General features: G+C 48.7%; 7 protein-coding genes across 7 annotated transcripts; 3 read left to right on the top strand and 4 right to left on the bottom strand.

Annotated features, from left to right (window-relative positions):
- Positions 1-174: 174 nt before the first annotated feature.
- Positions 175-936, top strand: N7519_003696 (phosphatidylglycerophosphatase; the record flags this gene model as incomplete). The annotated part of the gene is made up of 1 exon (XM_057290474.1): positions 175-936. The coding sequence occupies one exon, from the start codon at positions 175-177 to the stop codon at positions 934-936; it is 762 nt and encodes a 253-aa protein (XP_057151676.1).
- Positions 937-1,961: 1,025 nt separating this feature from the next.
- N7519_003695 (homeobox domain-containing protein) lies at positions 1,962-3,876 on the bottom strand (the record flags this gene model as incomplete). The annotated part of the gene is made up of 3 exons (XM_057290473.1): positions 1,962-3,202; positions 3,299-3,498; positions 3,551-3,876. The coding sequence occupies 3 exons, from the start codon at positions 3,874-3,876 to the stop codon at positions 1,962-1,964; spliced, it is 1,767 nt and encodes a 588-aa protein (XP_057151675.1).
- A 2,003-nt stretch (positions 3,877-5,879) lies between these two features.
- Positions 5,880-7,196, bottom strand: N7519_003694 (uncharacterized protein; the record flags this gene model as incomplete). Its single annotated transcript, XM_057290472.1, has 2 exons — positions 5,880-7,060; positions 7,121-7,196. 2 exons carry the CDS (start codon positions 7,194-7,196, stop codon positions 5,880-5,882), a joined length of 1,257 nt encoding a protein of 418 aa, XP_057151674.1.
- A 741-nt stretch (positions 7,197-7,937) lies between these two features.
- On the bottom strand, positions 7,938-9,508 carry N7519_003693 (uncharacterized protein; the record flags this gene model as incomplete). Its single annotated transcript, XM_057290471.1, has 4 exons — positions 7,938-8,180; positions 8,229-8,681; positions 8,732-9,078; positions 9,130-9,508. The coding sequence occupies 4 exons, from the start codon at positions 9,506-9,508 to the stop codon at positions 7,938-7,940; spliced, it is 1,422 nt and encodes a 473-aa protein (XP_057151673.1).
- Positions 9,509-10,457: 949 nt separating this feature from the next.
- On the bottom strand, positions 10,458-11,760 carry N7519_003692 (uncharacterized protein; the record flags this gene model as incomplete). Its single annotated transcript, XM_057290470.1, has 5 exons — positions 10,458-10,511; positions 10,569-10,709; positions 10,777-11,142; positions 11,199-11,293; positions 11,367-11,760. The coding sequence occupies 5 exons, from the start codon at positions 11,758-11,760 to the stop codon at positions 10,458-10,460; spliced, it is 1,050 nt and encodes a 349-aa protein (XP_057151672.1).
- A 2,489-nt stretch (positions 11,761-14,249) lies between these two features.
- N7519_003691 (uncharacterized protein) lies at positions 14,250-16,497 on the top strand (the record flags this gene model as incomplete). Its single annotated transcript, XM_057290469.1, has 3 exons — positions 14,250-14,768; positions 14,828-15,759; positions 15,834-16,497. The coding sequence occupies 3 exons, from the start codon at positions 14,250-14,252 to the stop codon at positions 16,495-16,497; spliced, it is 2,115 nt and encodes a 704-aa protein (XP_057151671.1).
- A 757-nt stretch (positions 16,498-17,254) lies between these two features.
- N7519_003690 (GNAT family N-acetyltransferase) lies at positions 17,255-17,980 on the top strand (the record flags this gene model as incomplete). The annotated part of the gene is made up of 1 exon (XM_057290468.1): positions 17,255-17,980. One exon carries the CDS (start codon positions 17,255-17,257, stop codon positions 17,978-17,980), a length of 726 nt encoding a protein of 241 aa, XP_057151670.1.
- Between the last annotated feature and the right edge of the window lie 310 nt (positions 17,981-18,290).

The raw sequence follows: 18,290 nt of genomic DNA, 5'->3' as shown, positions 1-18,290 counted from the left end.
GAGGTTAAGAGAAAGGCGAGTTTTGCGGCTAAGCTCATCCTCTCCGCTTTGGGTTCTCTATCCCGACCAAACAACAACTCCAACCTCAAAAAGGCACAAAAACTCCCACATAATGCGCGTCGAATAGCCCTGTCTACACCTCTCATAATTCTACATACTCCGAAACCAACCATAATGGCCGGCTCGCCCAATTCCAACCTACGCGGCTTCAACCACGCCGTCCACACCCTCCTCAAACAACCAACCCAATTCCTCCCACACCTCACAATCCCTACCTTCACCCATCTCCCCGAGAACCTAGGGCCACACCTGATCAACGCAAAGAAGGGATCCCAAGCGCAAATACCAACTCCCGAAAAACCCCCGCACACACCCACAATCCGCGCCCTAGTACTCGACAAAGACAACACGCTCTGCGCAGCGAAAACAACATCTTTCCCACCGCAGATCCTCGCAAAACTCTCCTCGCTCCGCGCCTCACCAACCTCCCCCTTCAATCAAACTACGAACCCGCACTCGATCCTGATCGTCTCAAACCGCGCCGGCAGTCACCCGCGCTTCGACGGCGAAATCTCCGCGCTGGAAGCGCAGCTTGCGCATCTGCGCATTCCTGTTTTCCGGCTGCCAGCGGGCACGGAAAAGAAGCCGTTTTGCGGTGAGGAGGTTGTGCAGTGGTTTCGGGAGAGGGGCGTTGTTGATTCTCCGCATGAGATCGCCGTAGTTGGAGATCGGCTTGGGACCGATGTGCTTATGGCGGGGATGATGGGGTCGTGGAGTGTTTGGTGTAAGGAGGGAGTGTTTGATGTTGGGATGGAGGGCAAGCCGGAGCGGAATATTTTGGAGAAGATGGAGGTTTGGATTGAATGGTTCCTTAGGGAGAAGGGAGGGTACCGGGCACCTTTGCCGATGGGGTGGGAGAAGCACAAGCAGTCGTGAGATATGTGATGCTGGGTTTATATAAGACATTTGAGATACCCTTGTATAATAATATGTGCAAGTAGTATGTGGTTAGCATTGTACAGTATAGCGAGACTGAACTATGGCTACAATCTATACGGAGTTTTGTACGATACAAAATGAATTTATTCAGAGCTTAGCGTCAATCCCCCACACTCGTATGCCGCCAGCTCAGCGCTGTCCTACTTGTATGGTTTTGAGCAGAAGATATCACAACTCTGCGCAGCCCAGAGGATCAGCGTTGGTTGGATGTCAGACCCAAACAGGTGCCGACAGAACAAGCTCATGTGCAAAAATTCGACTCCAGACCCATGATAGGGAAATGGACCGTTGTACCCACATTGAGAGTGCAGGGCAGACACAATGTCTGGCACCAGCCTCGAAGACTCACAGAAAAGAGAACAAAAAAAGAAAATGGAGGGGAATGGAGTCGCAGTCCAAGTCGGTCTGTTTGGCATAACCACGTAAAAGAGAAATGGAAAATGAAAAATAGACAAATGCGAAGATGAGAAGAAGAATGAGAAGAAAGAAACCGGTCATAAGTCAGAAAAGAAAATTGAAGAATGGTAAATTGACCGGGAGAAGAAGAAGAGAAAGGGAAGAAAAAAGGTCCTGTATTCAACCGGGACAGCCGGGAAAACAGGAACAAAAAGATCAAAAATCGCTTTAGGACCGGCCCCAGAATGGAAAGGGTATAATCAATAGAACAAGACACAAGGCTATGTCACGCAAGAAACACATCAAAAGGTAAAATCGCTTCCCTAGGCATCGCCCAGCGAGACGAGAATCATCCAAAAAGAGCCGTGATAAAGGGATGGGTTCTGCAAAACACCGAAATCCAGCACCTAGCCGCGCCTCTTGATATTGGACAATCAAGAAATTCCCCCAAAGTAGAAAAAAAACCCAAGAACCCATCGCAAGCATAAGCGCCGCATGCGTAGAGAAGGCCGTGAAACATCAAGACAAAGGAGACACACAAGCTCAAAGATCCCCCAGACGCCCACTCATGACCCAGTTGGCATACCCTGCGAGTTAATCTCATCTAGGTTAGCCATACTGTGGGAGTAATCGCCCATGCCAGGAGAAGGGTGGGCAGGAAGGCTGTGCATGGGCAGTTCGAAGCTAGGGCTTTCATGCGAAACGCCAAAGTTGACGTGATGCTTCGAGTACATATCGTTCATCGAGAGACTGTCATCAAAGCCGGTCTGCTGGTCGTGCGAGAAACCGTACATATCAGACGAGGCGTGCGACATGTTGGACAATGGCGGTGAGTGGCTTGCAATCAGTGGGTCTGCAGGGCTCATGCTAGAGTAAGGAGATGGTGCATGAGAGCCCAGTGTCGAGACATCGGTCGATCCTCCCGAGACGAAGGGCACGTTGAACTGAGGCGCCATGTTGGCGACTGGAGTCGACTCGCCTTGGCCGGCATTGCTGTACATGGGGCTGGCGAAGTCGGGAGGCGATCCGGCGGTCGTCGCGGACATAGGGTTGGTACGGAAATCCAGGCCATATCCCTGGGTGTCGATGCGAAGGTCTGTGGGGAGATGGTGCACTGACTGTGGAACGGGTGCGTAGATACCTGCCTCGGTGTGGTTGAATGGGGGTGGAGGGGGTGGCGCGTGGAAAGAAGACATAGGACTCTGGAATGACGAGAAGTCAACTGCAACAGGTACTGAACGGCTTCGTTGGCGCTTGTGGCCACGAGCAGCTGGCATGTTGAAGCCCAAGTGGTTGCTGTCTTGGTACAGATTCATGTAAGTGGGAGCGGCAAACTGGTTGGGCTGAGATGCAGGACGCTGGATGAATGGGGGAGACATCGCAGCTGGCACAGCAAAGCTGTTGTTATTATAAGCCAGGCGGTTCTGGAAGGACTCCAAGGACACGAGCTTGGCAAGCTGAACGCTCAAGACCTTGGGATGGCCTCCCAGGTGATGAACCATGATCTGACTAGCTTGCTGTTCCTCAGTGAAATCGCCGCATTGGTAGAAACCTCCAGAGTTGGACGAGTCCATGTAAAAGTGCGGCGGGCGGTTCAGTTCCACGACAAGACCACCTGGTCGAGGTGGTTCCCCATTCGGCCCAGGGCTCGGATCACCGGTTTCCAAGGTGATGTTCTTGATATAGGCGAAAGGATACTCGATTTTATAGCCGGCAGCATCGTTGTTGATATAGTAAGTCATGCATGCCTTATCAGGGGAGTAGAAATACGACCAAATCCATGGCGTTTTGTCCAATGCGACGCCAGCTGCCGACAGTCAAGGAACGACAAGTGAAGTGAGAAATCACTAAATACACCAATTAGTCCAAGAGACGATGGAGCAGATGAAGCTGTTAAACATACCAACTTTGCCAGAGGGGTTGGTCTCGTTTGCGTACATGCTAGGCGGGCCATATGCTCCAGCACGTCCAAAGGGGTCTCTTGCACCGGGCTTGTTCGGGTCAAACTGCATTGCGAGATAGTGTCGCATGGATTCTGGGATAGAATCGCATCCTTCGCCAGTCTCAATGCTCTTTTTTGCCAGCATCTTGATTTTAGCACGACTATCTTGAGTCAGTACACATAAAGATAGAGACAATCCCGACTAGGACCTACCGATTCTGGAACCAGATTTGAACAGATCGCTCCGTCATATTAATGTCCGAGGCAATACGTTCTCTGGTAGCCGCAGTGGGTGTCGGGTTCTTGTTAAATTCGATCTCCAGAAGGACAAGCTGATCCTGTGTTGCGCGTTGGCGTTTGTTATTTTTCTGCTGTTGAGTCAGAGTGCTTTTGCGGGGAGGCCGGCGCGTAGCGGAAGAATTGGCGGTGGTAGCACTCGAGGTCGACGGAGAGGGCGTCGAAGCTGGGGGCGAGGAGGACGATGCCTTGCGCGCAATTGCACCGGTTGGCGGGTAATGCATTTCCGTCAACGAAGACATAATGTAACGTGGTACGGTATAAATATATCACGTAATCGGAATTGTGTTCAATGTGTTCAATATGCTTTTTTTTTTTGGTGGTGTATATAGGTTTTGTTCGGAAATAGAAGGTATGTGACGATCCGGCCGACAAAAATGGGATGGATGTGATTGTGGTGCGGAGACGGAGTGTTGGAAATGTTGATTCTCTCGAAGCAGCCACAGGCGCGAGAGGGTTAAGTTCAGGATGTAAATGAATGGAAGTCTAGCGTAGGGATCGAATGGCGTTCGAGGGCGTCCACGTCAGAGACTGGGAGGTTGGGTTGAAAGGGCGCGTCGCAGAGGCGTCCAAAAAGGAGTGGATAAATAAAAAGGCTGGCCTAAGCAGCTGGAAACGAATGGCAGGGAATAGTTTCTCCCTATGTCGACAAAAATCACTGAAGAATCAATGAAGATGTTTCGGCAAATGCTCAAATGCCCGGGTTGAATCGATCAACGGGGCGGGAACGGAGGGGTGCAAACCGTTCTCGAGGAAACGAATGAATTGGGCAGAAATGAGTGATATAATGTCGCCGTGAAAGAATGAAACGGACGCCAAAAAGAAAAGAAAAGAATGGAGGGAATGGGAAACACAAAAAAGTGCAGGACAGAAAGCGGATCAGGAGATGGGCGATGGGCGATGCTGACTACACAACGATGGACAACGCACCGGACCTTTCTGGACTATTGGCACCTCGTGGGGGGCCCCATTGTTTTCTTGGGTCAGGGCCTCGATTTGTCCTTTTTTTAGTTTTCTTACGAATTTTTGCACTTTCTTTTTCCTCCTCTACGGGTTTAGACCGAAAAATCCATGTATGTTTTTTTTTCCCATCCGGGTCCAGTGTATGGTGTGTACTCCGTATGTATCGAGTGGAGGGAAAACTGGTTTGGGCCCCTGCGTTTTGCCTGCATAAGCCCCAAGCAGCATCACAGAGGCTTGGAGCAATAAGGGCGCAGACTGAACCTCCATTGTTTTGGAGAGGGGTACGCGTGCTACTCCCCTTACTCGGCGTCTATGTCTTCCTTGTCCAACTGCATCGGTGTGACTCTCCCTCAGGGGCAAGTGTACGAAGTACGGGGTAGTTCAACAGAAACGAATGAACCACAGCCTCAATTGTCTTAATGCCGAACGGCATCCACGTGAGATCGAGGAATCTGAGACACCATCCATCAGCCTTCTGAGACAACTTTGGAACTGTCAGAATGTCAATGCGTTTGACAATGCGTTTGACGAATTAACGAGATGGACAGAGTGGATGGGCGATGTGATAGAAAGTTTTTCCCCTGGAGACTGTTTCCCCTGATTCGAGCCACAGGACTATTGGACCATGGTTCCAGGGGCGAATCCAGTGGCCTCGGCCAATAAGCATGCAGTTACACGTGCAGTTCCGTGGACCGCCAAAGGAGAAACATTCAGGTACCCGCCCCAGCATTGATTATGATTGGTTCTAGAGACATGACATGTCATTCTAGACCCCGAACCCCGACCGGTATTGAATTTAGCGTGCAACTCTCCTTGAGGACTCTCCGTCACATCCGGTTTTCTGACATTCCATTTAGGGGGAGTATGGAGTACGGAATATGCGTCGATGGATCGTATGATATAATAGAGAGTGTTCAATGTACACAACAAGAATAATGGATGTACGAAGTGGTTCATCGAGAACCCCGAATTTATTGAATCCTTCGCAAAACCGGGGCATTCAGTTTATTCCCCAAAGGATCTCGGTCTACTCCGGTCCGCGGGGTTCATTCCTTTACATTATTTTGCTTCCGCTACTGCATGCAGTGACCTTCTAGTTTAATGACCCAACACAGGTAGTGTCTTATCTTCCATTGTTGACATGCGAGATCCCGGGCATTCCCATCTAGGTAAATACCCCTGGGACAGTTCATTGTTTCAATTTTGATCCGCGAACCGGTTCATCCCTAACTACCCGAGGGAAAAGAGAACCCCCCCAAAAGACCCAAAAATATTAACTTCGTTAGAAGATGAAGAAACAAGCCCCTCTATCAAGCGCTTGCACATAACTATCCACAATTGACAATTCAGTTCCCCTCGGCCAACCGGAGCCACTACCCAACTCCCGTAGTTTATCCGTAGTTTGCCAGATCTGTTCAATAAGCTCCATTGCCGAGTTCCGCTGTTGTTCCCTATAATAAGCCGTCATAGACTCATGCTTCTGCCGAACCCACACACGATCCTCGGGCGACAAGGCCTCCCTCGCAGCAATGTAAAATGGCTGAGGCAGCGACGAATCAGGCCCACACCCCGTTGATAGATGATCCATTAGCCCAAAGCATACATGCACCAAATGCTGCACGCGCGGCGAGCACGTCTGATCTCTAAAAACCCGACGGGCAAGCAGTAAATGCGCAGTCCAGTAAAAGCACTCGGTGAGGATATCCAGAGGCGTGCGCTCACCTTTCGCTGGCGGGATTCCTTTGTAACCAGATCCCCAAGCGCGAAGCTCGGTGTCGAGTTGGAATGCCTTATTAAGGATGGCGCCTTCGTCTGTATTTGCCTCGAGCGCGTCGCTTACGTCGCAGGCTAGATGCGCTATTCGTACTAGGAAGCACATTAGTGGCTGTGGGCATCCTGTCATCTTGTGGAATGAGGGCTCGGAGGTGTCCCAGCGATTCTGGTCGGGCTGGTTGAGTATGAACTTTTGCGGTGCGTATGGCCTTCGCTGTCGTGAGATGGCTAGCATTACGTCAACCATAGCGAATCGTTGCACTGTCATACGTGCGATGGGGTTTTGTGGTATTTCGTCGAAGTAGCCAAGTGCTTGCATGAGCCAAGAAGCGCATTTGACGTGGGGCTCCAGTACTCCATCTGCTGTTTGTGCCACAACGATCCCCTGAAGAACGACGGCTGTGAGGAGCGCTTCTTGCTCGTGCTTATTACTGGTTGTCATTGTACCTGCGTCGCAGGCGGCCCTGTCGTCGATACTGAGCAGGTTTTGTCCAAGCGTTCTGAGCATTCGCTGCTGGCGCTTGGCTGCGAGATCAATGCTGGTTAATCCAAAATTGAGCATATGTTCCGTCGATATGCATACGATAGTCTCGAGAAGAATTGGTGATGATAAAGCTGGGATGGAGACCTGCCGGTAAGGGTTGTCCGGTCCATCTACAGCGGGGACATTGGATGAGACGAGGCTTATGTCTGTGCAAGTATTCTCGATTAGCTATTTTAATTCCCGTTGCATATAATGAGGTCACATACAATACTCCCAGGCGGACTTTTCTTCTGCAGATTCAAAATATGTCTCTACGAAAAGTGCCGAAGGTTGACCAAGCATGTTTTGTTCAATTGCTGGACGAGGATCTTTGCAGCGAGGCTTATGTCTTGTCTGAATTGTCTCTTTTGGTTGAACCCATTTCAGACCCAACGGATATCTGCACTCCAAATTCCGCGAAGCACAGAAGGAGCAAATTGGCTGTTGCTCGTCACATTTATTGTGCTTCTTTCGACATTGCAGGCATCCTTTTCCGCATTTACATTAGCACCTGCACTTCGCCCGGGGATGAACCGCCATACCAGTCCGTGATCGTGTGAACTTATTGCCTCGAGGCATTTGGATGATCAAAAAATGACGCACTACTGGCCAGTGGGAGATCGACAAATAATCTGAGTAGTGGTGTTATATATCCCCGGGTATCAGGCTAGTTCCCCGCAGCCTTATCTATATGGCAGTCACCTGATGACCGACCAATTAGATTATTTTCACAAGCGAACAATATATATTGCAATGACACTACTAGACCAGACTAAATCTATAAGATATGCTAAGTTTTGCGTATCATGGCCCACGAGAAGGGAGAATGAGGGTATTTATAGTCGCTAGAGTGAACACTTTTGAAATTGCTACGAATACCGCCTATTATATTGCAGCGTTGATTTATCGTAGAGCAGCTGAAAAATCTTGTCGAGCATGAGTAAGGAGTCATTCATTATCATTGATTAAAAATTGAAGTGGCAGGTTTAACTAAGCTAATTGCGCGGAGGTACCATAGAGACTACATAATTCGTAGAGAACCCTCTATCCCAGAACCTCCTGAATAACCCGAACAGTTCGGTCGACTATCAAATCAATCTCCTCCCGGGTAGTATTGTAAGGCGGCGCCAAAATAATATGGTCACCATTAGCACCGTCGATACCACCATTGCCCGGCATCAACGAAATCGCATGTGCAGGCTTGAGGCCTGTCGCGTGCAGAGTCCGAGAAAGCGCCTTTGAAGGCGGATATGGCTCTTTCGTCTCTTTATCCTGGACAAATTCCATCTATAACCATATTAGCAAGGACTAAAAGCAACCAAGAAGAAAACTAACAGCCCAGAATAATCCCCTGCCACGAATATCACCAACGTGAGGGTGACTATCCAAACGCTCGTGAAGACGCTGACCCAGATATTCTCCCATCGCCCGCACGTTCGGCAGCAGATTATCCTCTTGAATAATCTGCTGCACCCTGTATGCAGCCGCACAGGCAACCGGGTGTCCCTGGTATGTCTGACTGTGGACGAACGCGCCGGTGCCCTTGTTTAGAGTATCGACGACGTGTTTGTTGATGAGTAACCCGGCGATCGGGGCATAGCCGGCGCCGAGTCCCTTGGCGATTGTTTGGAGATCTGGAACGACGTCTTCTTGCTCCCAGGCATGGAGGGTTCCGGTGCGGCCCATGCCAGACATGACTTCGTCTAGGATGAAGAGTGCCCCGTGTCGCTCGCAGACGGCCTTTAGTGCCTTGAGGTAGCCGGGCAATGGGGGCACGCAGCCAAGTGTCTATTGAAATAGTTAGCATGTTTAGCATGGCGGGATTGGGTTGTACTCACAGCACCTGGCATTGTCTCGGCGACGAATGCACAGACAGTGTTCGGGCCAAGTCTCTGGAATTCATCCTCCAGTTCTTGGGCTAATCTCGCGACATAGTCTTCGGTGCTTTCGTTGGTGTTCATTCTGCGGTAGGGGTAGCATTGCGGCACGTGGTGAATGTTCTTCGAAAGAAGACTTTCGTAGATCCTCCGCCGGGAGGCATGGTGCCCAACAGCAAGTGATCCGAGGGTATTTCCGTGGTAGGACGACTTCCGAGAAATAATGTTTACCCGCTGAGGCTCAGGGACGGGCAGCTCTGTGAAATACTGAATGGCCATCTTCACAGCAGCCTCGACAGCCTCGGTACCTATTATGGGTTTAGTAACTAATCTTAGCTCAGCATGGACGGGTTTCTTACCCGAGCTCACAATGTAGGCACGAGACATCTTGCCTCCAGTGGAGTCTACCAGGAGTTTTGCTAAACTCTCCGCAGCACTGTTGGTGAAAAACATGGAATAGCAGTAGGGGATTTTCTTTAGCTGGTCCAAGATGGCTTCGTGGACACGCTCGTCGCTATGACCAAGACAGGAGACAGCTGCACCGCATGTCGCATCCAGGATTTCCAGGCCATCCTCAGTTATCAGGTAGCTTCCTCGACCACCGACAATGTTCAAGGGCTCATTTCGCAACTGGTGGTAAAGGACTCCACTAGATGCTTTGAGGCCAGTGGAGTCGACCTGCTTCTCGGATGGGGTAGGCACTGAAACTGGTGCCACATCTGGTGTATAGTCACCCATTGTATGGACTGCGCTGAAGGGTTGTTGTATGGAAAGGAAAGGGATGAAAAAGGATGAATCAAGTGATCACTGAAGATGTTTGATCTGAACTGGGACTGTATTGTGCTGGGCCGATAGGAGTCATATATAGACTGACCCCGCCATAGCCAAGATTTGAATTGCAGAAGTAGGACACTAATTCTGGAAAAAAATAGCCCATACATAACGCCGTGATTGGCAAGTCTCGCCTTGTCGCACACCTTGAAGTTCATACTTAGCTGCGATAAGCTAATCCCAAAGAGGAAATCTTTGTCGGACCCACGTTCGTTGACTACAGCGTGGATGTGATAGGTTGAACAATTCATGAGACTGAGCTTATTGATAAGAAGAATATGACCCCGGGGTTCTGCTTTGACTTCAGCTCGTACCGGTTGCACATATGCATTGGAGATAGGATAGAGGGGTATCGGAACGACATTCGAGTCCGAGGACCGACCACAGCACAAACAAACATTATTGAGCAATCAGACGCCGAAGAACACGACAGGTAACCCTGGAACTCATACGCGAACATTATGATACAGCTATCAACCAACAAACCCGTCAGTCAGTAAGACTGCCCCTCATTGATATGCCCCTCAATTGTTCTCCGCCATCTCAGCCGAATAACCGGAGCCCAGTGCAGCACCTCCCTCGTCAGTGGAATATACGGCTACGCACAGTAGGGTCATCTAACAACGGAGAACTTAATGATCGTCTCGGACATTATATTTGGTTTGATGAAAGGGTCACGTCCGGGTAGAAGTCATGATTTCTCAGAATGTCCTTGTCTAAAAGTTTCACTGATATACGACCACATTGATTGAGGTAATGTACAGGCAAACATATATACGATTTTGAACGTCCAGCGTTCGGTAGTCGACATATATTCTATATCGTGGTCAGGAATGTGCGATAGCCTTGAACAAATCTACAAGAGTCCTCTATGGTAGCTACCATATCTTGCAGCAGTGTCACATATATTCTACCCAAAGTTAGTAAACTCGATGAATGAATAGATAAGACAAGGAATATTACATACCTCTCGTCTGATCCTGAAGTCCTCGTAAATTCCCAACCAAAGGTTTTTGACGCGACAGTCATCTTCATAACCAGTTGCCGGATTCAACTCGCAGGGAGGCTGTGATTCTTCAATCAAACCTGGGAGAGCTTTAATCCATGGCTACCGAAAGAAGTTAGCTTCTCTAGGGGTTATTGACGACCGATACCCATTTAGAAGTCTGACCTACCTTAGGCACAGGCCAGTCGGAGAAATGCAAATATTTAACCTCTTTGAAGATATTCTCGGCATCCCATTTTTCTCTTGAATTCCCTAGATATGCCCGGTGTTTCTTGGAGCGGAATTCCCCAGCCAGAAGAATATACGGCCGATGCGGTATAGTGAGTGCAGTATCCTTGTACAAGTTGTTCATAATCTCCATATCAAAGTTGCTAGAGTTGGCACTGGAAATTGAATCCATCGTGCGATTGAAGGCAGCTGTAGACGGTTCGACGAGCATGACCGCAGAGGTGAAAATACCCTTTATCGGATTTTTCCAGTAGGCCGAGGGCATGGCAACGGGGCTGGACGGCGCTAGGAATAACTCGTCCATGGTCTGAATACAGGTCAGTTCGCGTTTGTAACAACCAAGTGTATGATAACTGTACACACCTGCAGAACGGTTGCGTCTGAATCCAAGTGAAGGACCCGGTCATATTCCGTTAGGTTAAACACAAGTAGTTTTGTGTAGCTCTTTGACCATCCCACTAACGGAGACATTGCAAAGTCAGCTTCAAATTGGATTTTAACAGCGGCACCGCATGACCAGAAGTTACTCACCATCACTCCCAGGCCTCATCTGTATCTCGATTGGCTTGAGCTTAACTCCGTAATGGTCTCGTGCATAGCGAAGCATGCGGCTCTCACTCGAATCACCATCCTCAGATACAGACCACTCGGAGGGGTACATCAACATGCGATCAGCTTTGCTTTTAAGCCGGTGGAGGGTCTCAAACAGCATGACCGAGTTGCATAAATAAGACCGGTCGGTGGCATATTGGATGTATGCAAATCGCGACCAGTTGACTTGCTTCCCGGCAACAGCAAGGCCATGATCACAATCGCCGAAAGAGTTCGTTGTTCGAAGTTCCAGTAACGTCGCAACTCCTAAACAGGTAGCTACCCCCACAAAGATGGCGCGAAATAGTTTCTGGGATGTGGTCCTGCTCAACATGATCACGGTTGATAGCTCCAAACAAAATATTCGATATTTCACAGTCTTTTGCGGAGCGGGTCTATTTAAGGATGTTCTCTAATAAGCCCATCTTGGAGAGCATTGTCAAGGCGGCCCATGCTAAGGATTCCGCCCAGCTAGCCCCCATAAACTTCTTTCAAAGTCAGTACTGGGCATGATGTGATAGACGTTCATCTTTCATTGTTTCGTTGTCACTGCTGATCGGCGGCGGAAAGCCACACTAACGGGTTCCTGAGAGCGTATTTGGACGCAAGAAGTCTTTGTATTCTTTGTCTGTGTGTCCATCACCAACTTCGAAACTGCCTTGGCGCTATTATGCAAGTGTTGCTCCTTCAATCTCACGACTAGACTAAAGCCATATGACTACTTTCTGTAAGGGGACTTCTGCAGTCTTCCTTTCCTCTCTCACAAATACTTATTTGTACTTTGCAATACAACAGTTTTGCACTTCGTACTCCACGCCCTCATGATCTTATCTACTAGCCAGTACCATCTTCAAAAACAGGCTATGAGCCCGGGGACGTATTATTGATAAGTCCTATAGTGCTTTACAGGTGTTTCATCTCTTTGCCGAATATTTTCTTTCTCTGTGTTGGTTTTAGAAAGAAAAGGTCCCCGGATTCTATAAATAACCAGCCACTCCCGGCAGGAGCTACTTTATTTCTTTCATCGATAGCAATAGATGACCGCCAAGGCCTTTCTAGAATTCGTTTTGGCTTATTGACAAAAGAGGAAGGACAGATCACCACCGTCCCCGTCATCGTCTCAATCTGCGCTCGAATTCATACAAGTGGCCGATGAGTGCATCCAAGGAACAGTCAGGCAAAGCGATTGGCAATTTTGGGTGACCACATGTATTGGGTAGCTAGCCTGTAGTATATAAAATTGCAGACAGAAGATTAGAGCTAATTAATCGTGTGCATATTTAGCACTTTCATATGGCGATACTCTCATCCACCATATGTAAACCCGCCTCTCGCCCAAATTCGTCACAAATATTTAGGCTCGGTATGTTATCATTCCACTAATAGCCTTTCTGTTCTCGGCGGCCCTGGGGGCTCCTCTCTTCATTCCTGTCTTATAGGGGAGCAAAGGACGTATTGCGAAGTTTTAAATAGCTGTCTCCCACCTGGATCCTGAAGAGTTGGACTCATAGTGGCAACACCTTTGGCATCAGACACTGATTTACCCTAGTAAATAATGCCTGATACCGTGTGTGATAAGCATGATGCTAATATACTATCCCTACCACATGAAATCAACCATTTACATTTTGCTGTCCTCTTTTGACGCGGGACAATGAATTGAGATACAATCATTATTTTTAGAATGCTACTGGTTGCTCTTAACAGAAGCTATTTTTTTATTTTTTTATTTTTTAAATGCAATAGTGCATGGTATTCTGCTTCCTCTTGAAGTTGGCCCACTACAACAACATAGTCAACTAACTGATCACGGCATGGCTCTCACACAGAAACAATTTGTAATAGTTCTGCTTCTAGACGTATTCTTTTGCAGATGCTGGCAAAAATAAATTAATTATGAAGCTTTGGCCCTTCTCCATGAAGTATTTCCGGAAGCCCTTAATTTCCGCGCCCTGCCGATCATCTCTGTTCAAGCAGCCACTTTGGCATCTGATAAGTCAGGCCAGTCCCCGAACGTTTACCGCGAGAACTTTAAGGACTGTGGCTTTTTTGGGAAGTTACCTCGTGTTTGACACGTTTCTATCCGCGGATTACAATTGGTATGTTATAAGTTTGCGCCCCCTATCGAGGAGTAAAACTCAATCGTGCATATGCAGAGATCATAACAATGAGCCACAGTACGGAGTAATAAGGTCGTTCAATCGCATACTTCTAACGTAGAAGTCTCGAATTATTCGATCGGAGGACCCGAACGACAAGCCAAAAGGACCCACAGAGTGCAAATTTAATATGGAGTACTCCGTACTCCATCACATGCAGGAAGAAGATATGACTATTGTGATAAGTAGTCCCGTTTTGGCATCTATAATGTACACCAGGTTTTCCATCTAGAAATATTATAAGTTAGGTATAATACATAGAGCGTAATGAAGCTATTACACACAAACTGTTCATCTATTGATCTTTTCTGAGCCGTTAATTCACAAACGTACTGTGGAGTTAGCACGGGCTCAAGTACCTGCATATATCATTGATTAAAAGCACATTGGAATAAGCTGTGGAATATCTTTCATTACAGTGTCCAAGTTAGCATGTGCCTGTCAAATCCACAAAGACCAATGGTAGCAGTGGGGACAGGCACGAGTTAAGCATGCCAAGTAGCCAAGACTCTTCTTGGTCGATTCGAGGAAATGCTACGATAACCAATTGGATCAGTGAAATCTACGGAGTACTCTTCGCCCGGATGCTGAGGTATAAATAATTGGCTTGACTCTAACAATCCAGTATCTTCGCACCCATCTTCACTATTATAGCCCCTTCAAAATGCTGTTGCCACGCTCCCTTATAGTGGGGCTTGTCTTCTGCCTCAGTGGCATTGATATTGCATCCGCTGCTACCGCAAACCTTCCAATCGCTAAACAATCCGCCGAGGTCGATTCCGACCTGGCGGCCATTTACTATGGCTCATCCTTCCAGAACTCCCTGCTTGTGGGTAACGATGGAGGCGCTGCTACTGGTGGCGTTCGATCTTTCAGTCTGACTGATATGGAAGAAGTCGCCAGCCGCACGCCTGGTCGTACCAAGGTTGCTGGTGTGATGTATGATGTTGGGAAGAAGGATCTAATTGTGTCCATTGCTGCCCCTGACTCGATCATTCGGGTTTTTGACATCGATGGCACCACTGAGATCCCCTCGGCGCAAATTAAAGCCCTCGGGGACTGGTCTTCTCTGTGCACATGGCGCAGCCCCAGCAGTGGCGGACACTACTTTTATCTGCTTGGAAAGAAAGAGGCGAGGCAATTCCTCGTCCGTGAGAAGGACTCTGACATTGAGATCCTTGAGGTTAGAAGCTTCGCAACCCATATCTTCTGCTACACCGTGGAAGCTAAAAGAGTATTTAGGTCCAAAGATTTGAAGTTCCCGTGTCAGCTTCTTGTGCTGTTTCTCCCACCAATGGTACTGTCTATCTGGCAGGTGAGGACAGCAGCGTTTACACTTTCAAGGCCACAGAATCAACAAAGGCCCCCAAAATCCAGGTCCTGGGACAGGTTGATGATGAGGTGACAGGACTAGCCGTTTACGTTGCGCCTGAGACCGATTACTTGTTTGTGGGTCAGTCCAGTGTTGTCAATATTTATTCACAGAAACTGCAGCTCCAAGGTAGCTTGACCCTTACCGGTGCTGAAGATATTGAGGTTGCTGGTCTGTCTCTTTACCAGAGTGTTTCTACTCAGTATCCCGATGGAATTCTGGGTTACTCCCTTGAGACTGATGCTAGCAAGGGCTATGGTATTAGCTCCTTGGAGCCGGTTTTCACTGAGCTTGGTCTCGAACCAAACACTACATACTCCCCACGGAATGTTGATCCCTCCCTCCAGGGCCCTCAAGCGAATGGCTTTGTGGACGGAGATGGCTCGCTCGAGTGCTTTACCGGATTTACAGGCACAGACTGTACACAGTTTACATGCCCGAACTCCTGCTCCGGCAATGGAAAGTGTGTCGGACCCAACGAATGCGAATGTGAGGGTTCCTGGGCAGGTCCTGAATGCTCCTGGGTTGGAGTTGAGCCCAAATATGAGACTGATGCCAACGGTGGCGACGGTGATGACCCTGCCATCTGGATTTCTCCCGTGAGCGCCGACCAGTCCACCATCATCACCACAACCAAATCGGAGCTGGGTGCTGGGTTTGCTGTTTTCGATCTTGCCGGCAATCTGCTTCAAACAGTTTCCGCTGGAGAGCCAAACAACGTTGATGTTATTTATGGTTTCGAGATCGGTGATCGCAAGGTCGACCTCGCCTACGCGGCATGCCGGGAGGATGACACACTGTGGTATGTTATTCAAGATCCATTCTTTTTCGTTTTCCTTTTTGTTTGTTTCTTCTTGGGCTAACATTACTTTCAAGTCTCTTCGAAATCGCTTCCAACGGAACGCTGAAATCTATTCCCGGTGGCTCGCAGCCTGTGAAAACCGACTACACCGTCTACGGCTCCTGCACCTACCGCTCGCCCATCAGCGGCAAGCAGTATCTCTTTGTCAATGAGAAGTCCGGCGAGTACCTTCAATACGAGCTGACTGCCTTGACCAATGGAACACTAGCCACCACTCTCGTCCGCACATTCACTGGTGGTTCCGGTGGTCAACCCGAAGGCTGCGTCGCTGATGAGGAAAACTCCTTCATTTTCCTTGGTGAGGAGCCCTACGGTCTGTGGAGATACGACGCCGAGCCCGATGGCTCATCTACCGGAACCTTGGTTGCGCGTGCCGGCGATGGTACCCTTTACGCCGATGTCGAGGGTGTCACGCTTCTGCCAGGCAAAACACCAGAGCAAGGATTCGTCATTGTCTCCTGCCAGGGTGTCAGTGCGTACTCAGTGTACCGCCGTGCTGCTCCCCATGAGCATGTCATGACTTTCACTATCCAAACCTCGGCAGATGGAAGCATTGACGGGGTGACCAACACAGATGGTGTAACCGCAGTTGGAACTGCTCTGAATGCCGATTTCCCGCACGGTCTGCTGGTCGTGCATGACGATGCGAACCAACTGGCTACTGGAAGGGACTGCTGAACTGGCATCATTCAAGCTGGCCAGTATCGCAGATGTGTTTGGAAAAGAGGGAGAGACTCTTTTGGCCGACATTGATGCTACCTGGGATCCGCGGGCGTAAATGCCGATCCTATAAGGTTCCAATTGCCGAAGAATTTGGTGATTGTCGTCCGTGAATTGCTATGCTATCCTGATTTTATTCGATTTCCTTGGATGGAACTTATACTCTTATAGATATGATACAATTATTTCTCTATTACAACTCGGGAAGTCTTTACTTGATGATGCATCTCTTCGTCTGTTTCTCTGCCGGAGATTCTGCTGTAACTCGTACCATGTATTTCTGGCTGATTTTAGCATCTAAAATTCATTTCGTTCCCTATCACCACAGCTAGTTAAGACAATCGGGAGAACACCTATACCTAGTATGCTTGGAAAGTATTCAGTCTTGCATCTCTTGGGCAGAAGGCTAGTATCCAAGCCATAGCCAACTGGTCCTTTGTTGAAATCATAATTGTAATTCATGTATTACCACTGGACACCAGTAATGACTAGGGTTTCCTATACAAAAAGGTCAGTGTCCTCCATAGATCCTTTGCCAAGAACCGGGGTGAGTCACTCACAACTTCACCCCAAACAACGCAACCTCTCCAAGCCAAGTCGGGTTTGCAACTTTACCCATCACGCAAAACAGGCTAAAAGCATCTGCTCACTGGTTTACCTACTCAACAAGCTACCTAACCGTTTTCCCAAACCCAGCATTATCCAATCGAGTAGAATGGCTTCATTCTCCGTCTTCCCATTCCACGTGGGAGAGACATCAAACGAACGAGTCAAACTCGTCCCCTTCAACCCAGAGCAACACTGTGAAACCTTCTTCCGCATATCATCGTCCCATCCAGAGATATACACACACTTGCCCCTACTACCCCCGACCTCAGCAACCGAACTCAAGTCCCTCTTCTACAGTAATTCCACAACCCACATTCTATCCTTCTCCAACCCAGAGTCCTTCGCCTTTGCAATCATAGACAAAACACGGCCGCCGTCCTCAGAAGATCCCGAAGGTGAACTAGCCGGCACAGTGAGCTTTATCCGCACCTCGCCAACGAACCTGTGTACGGAGATTGGATTCATCGTCATCCTGCCTCCGTACCAGCGGACCCATGTGGCGACTAATGCCGTTGGACTCGCTCTACGTCTTGCCTTTAAGTCCGCGGAGAATGGAGGTCTTGGGTTACGCAGAGTGCATTGGTCGGCTAGTACGATGAACCTTGCTAGTTCTCGGCTTGCGCAGAGGATGGGGTTTGAGAAGGTTGGGGTTATTCCTTGGCATATGCGGTTTGTGAAAGGGAAGATTAATGGGAAAGTTGGGAATGGTAGGGCGTTGCCGCCTGGAAGTGATCCTGAGGATTTGTGGAGAGACACGTTAAGTCTTACGCTGGGGTGGGATCGATGGGAGAATGGCGCGAGAGAAATGGCGGCGAAGGCTATGGAGAGATGAGCGGATTTCGTCGCTGACTGCATGGAGAACTGTTACTGATACCCAACGACTGATGTGAAAACGAAGAGGCCATCTGACGTTTCGTACAAGGAAAATATCCAAGTGGTCAGCCGAGGCGCAAAACAAGACATGAGAAGTCAATGAAACAGGGCTATTATTCGAGATGTCATCTTTAGCCTTTTCAGAGAAGAACATGTAGAATAAAATATCCCACACAAGAAGTTCGAACTTGACCTCCAGTTCAATTAGCATTAACACTTTGCTCTATCTGGGTTACCAGATTATGTATAAATAACATGTAGTAGTGTGA

This window comes from Penicillium mononematosum (assembly GCF_028829835.1).
Source record: "Penicillium mononematosum strain IBT 11891 chromosome Unknown utg000002l:1.0-8112719.0:1.0-8118358.0, whole genome shotgun sequence".
Classification (NCBI taxonomy): domain Eukaryota; kingdom Fungi; phylum Ascomycota; class Eurotiomycetes; order Eurotiales; family Aspergillaceae; genus Penicillium; species Penicillium mononematosum.
The sequence above is the reverse complement of the archived record's forward strand: the minus strand, read 5'-3'. Positions and strand labels throughout refer to the sequence as shown.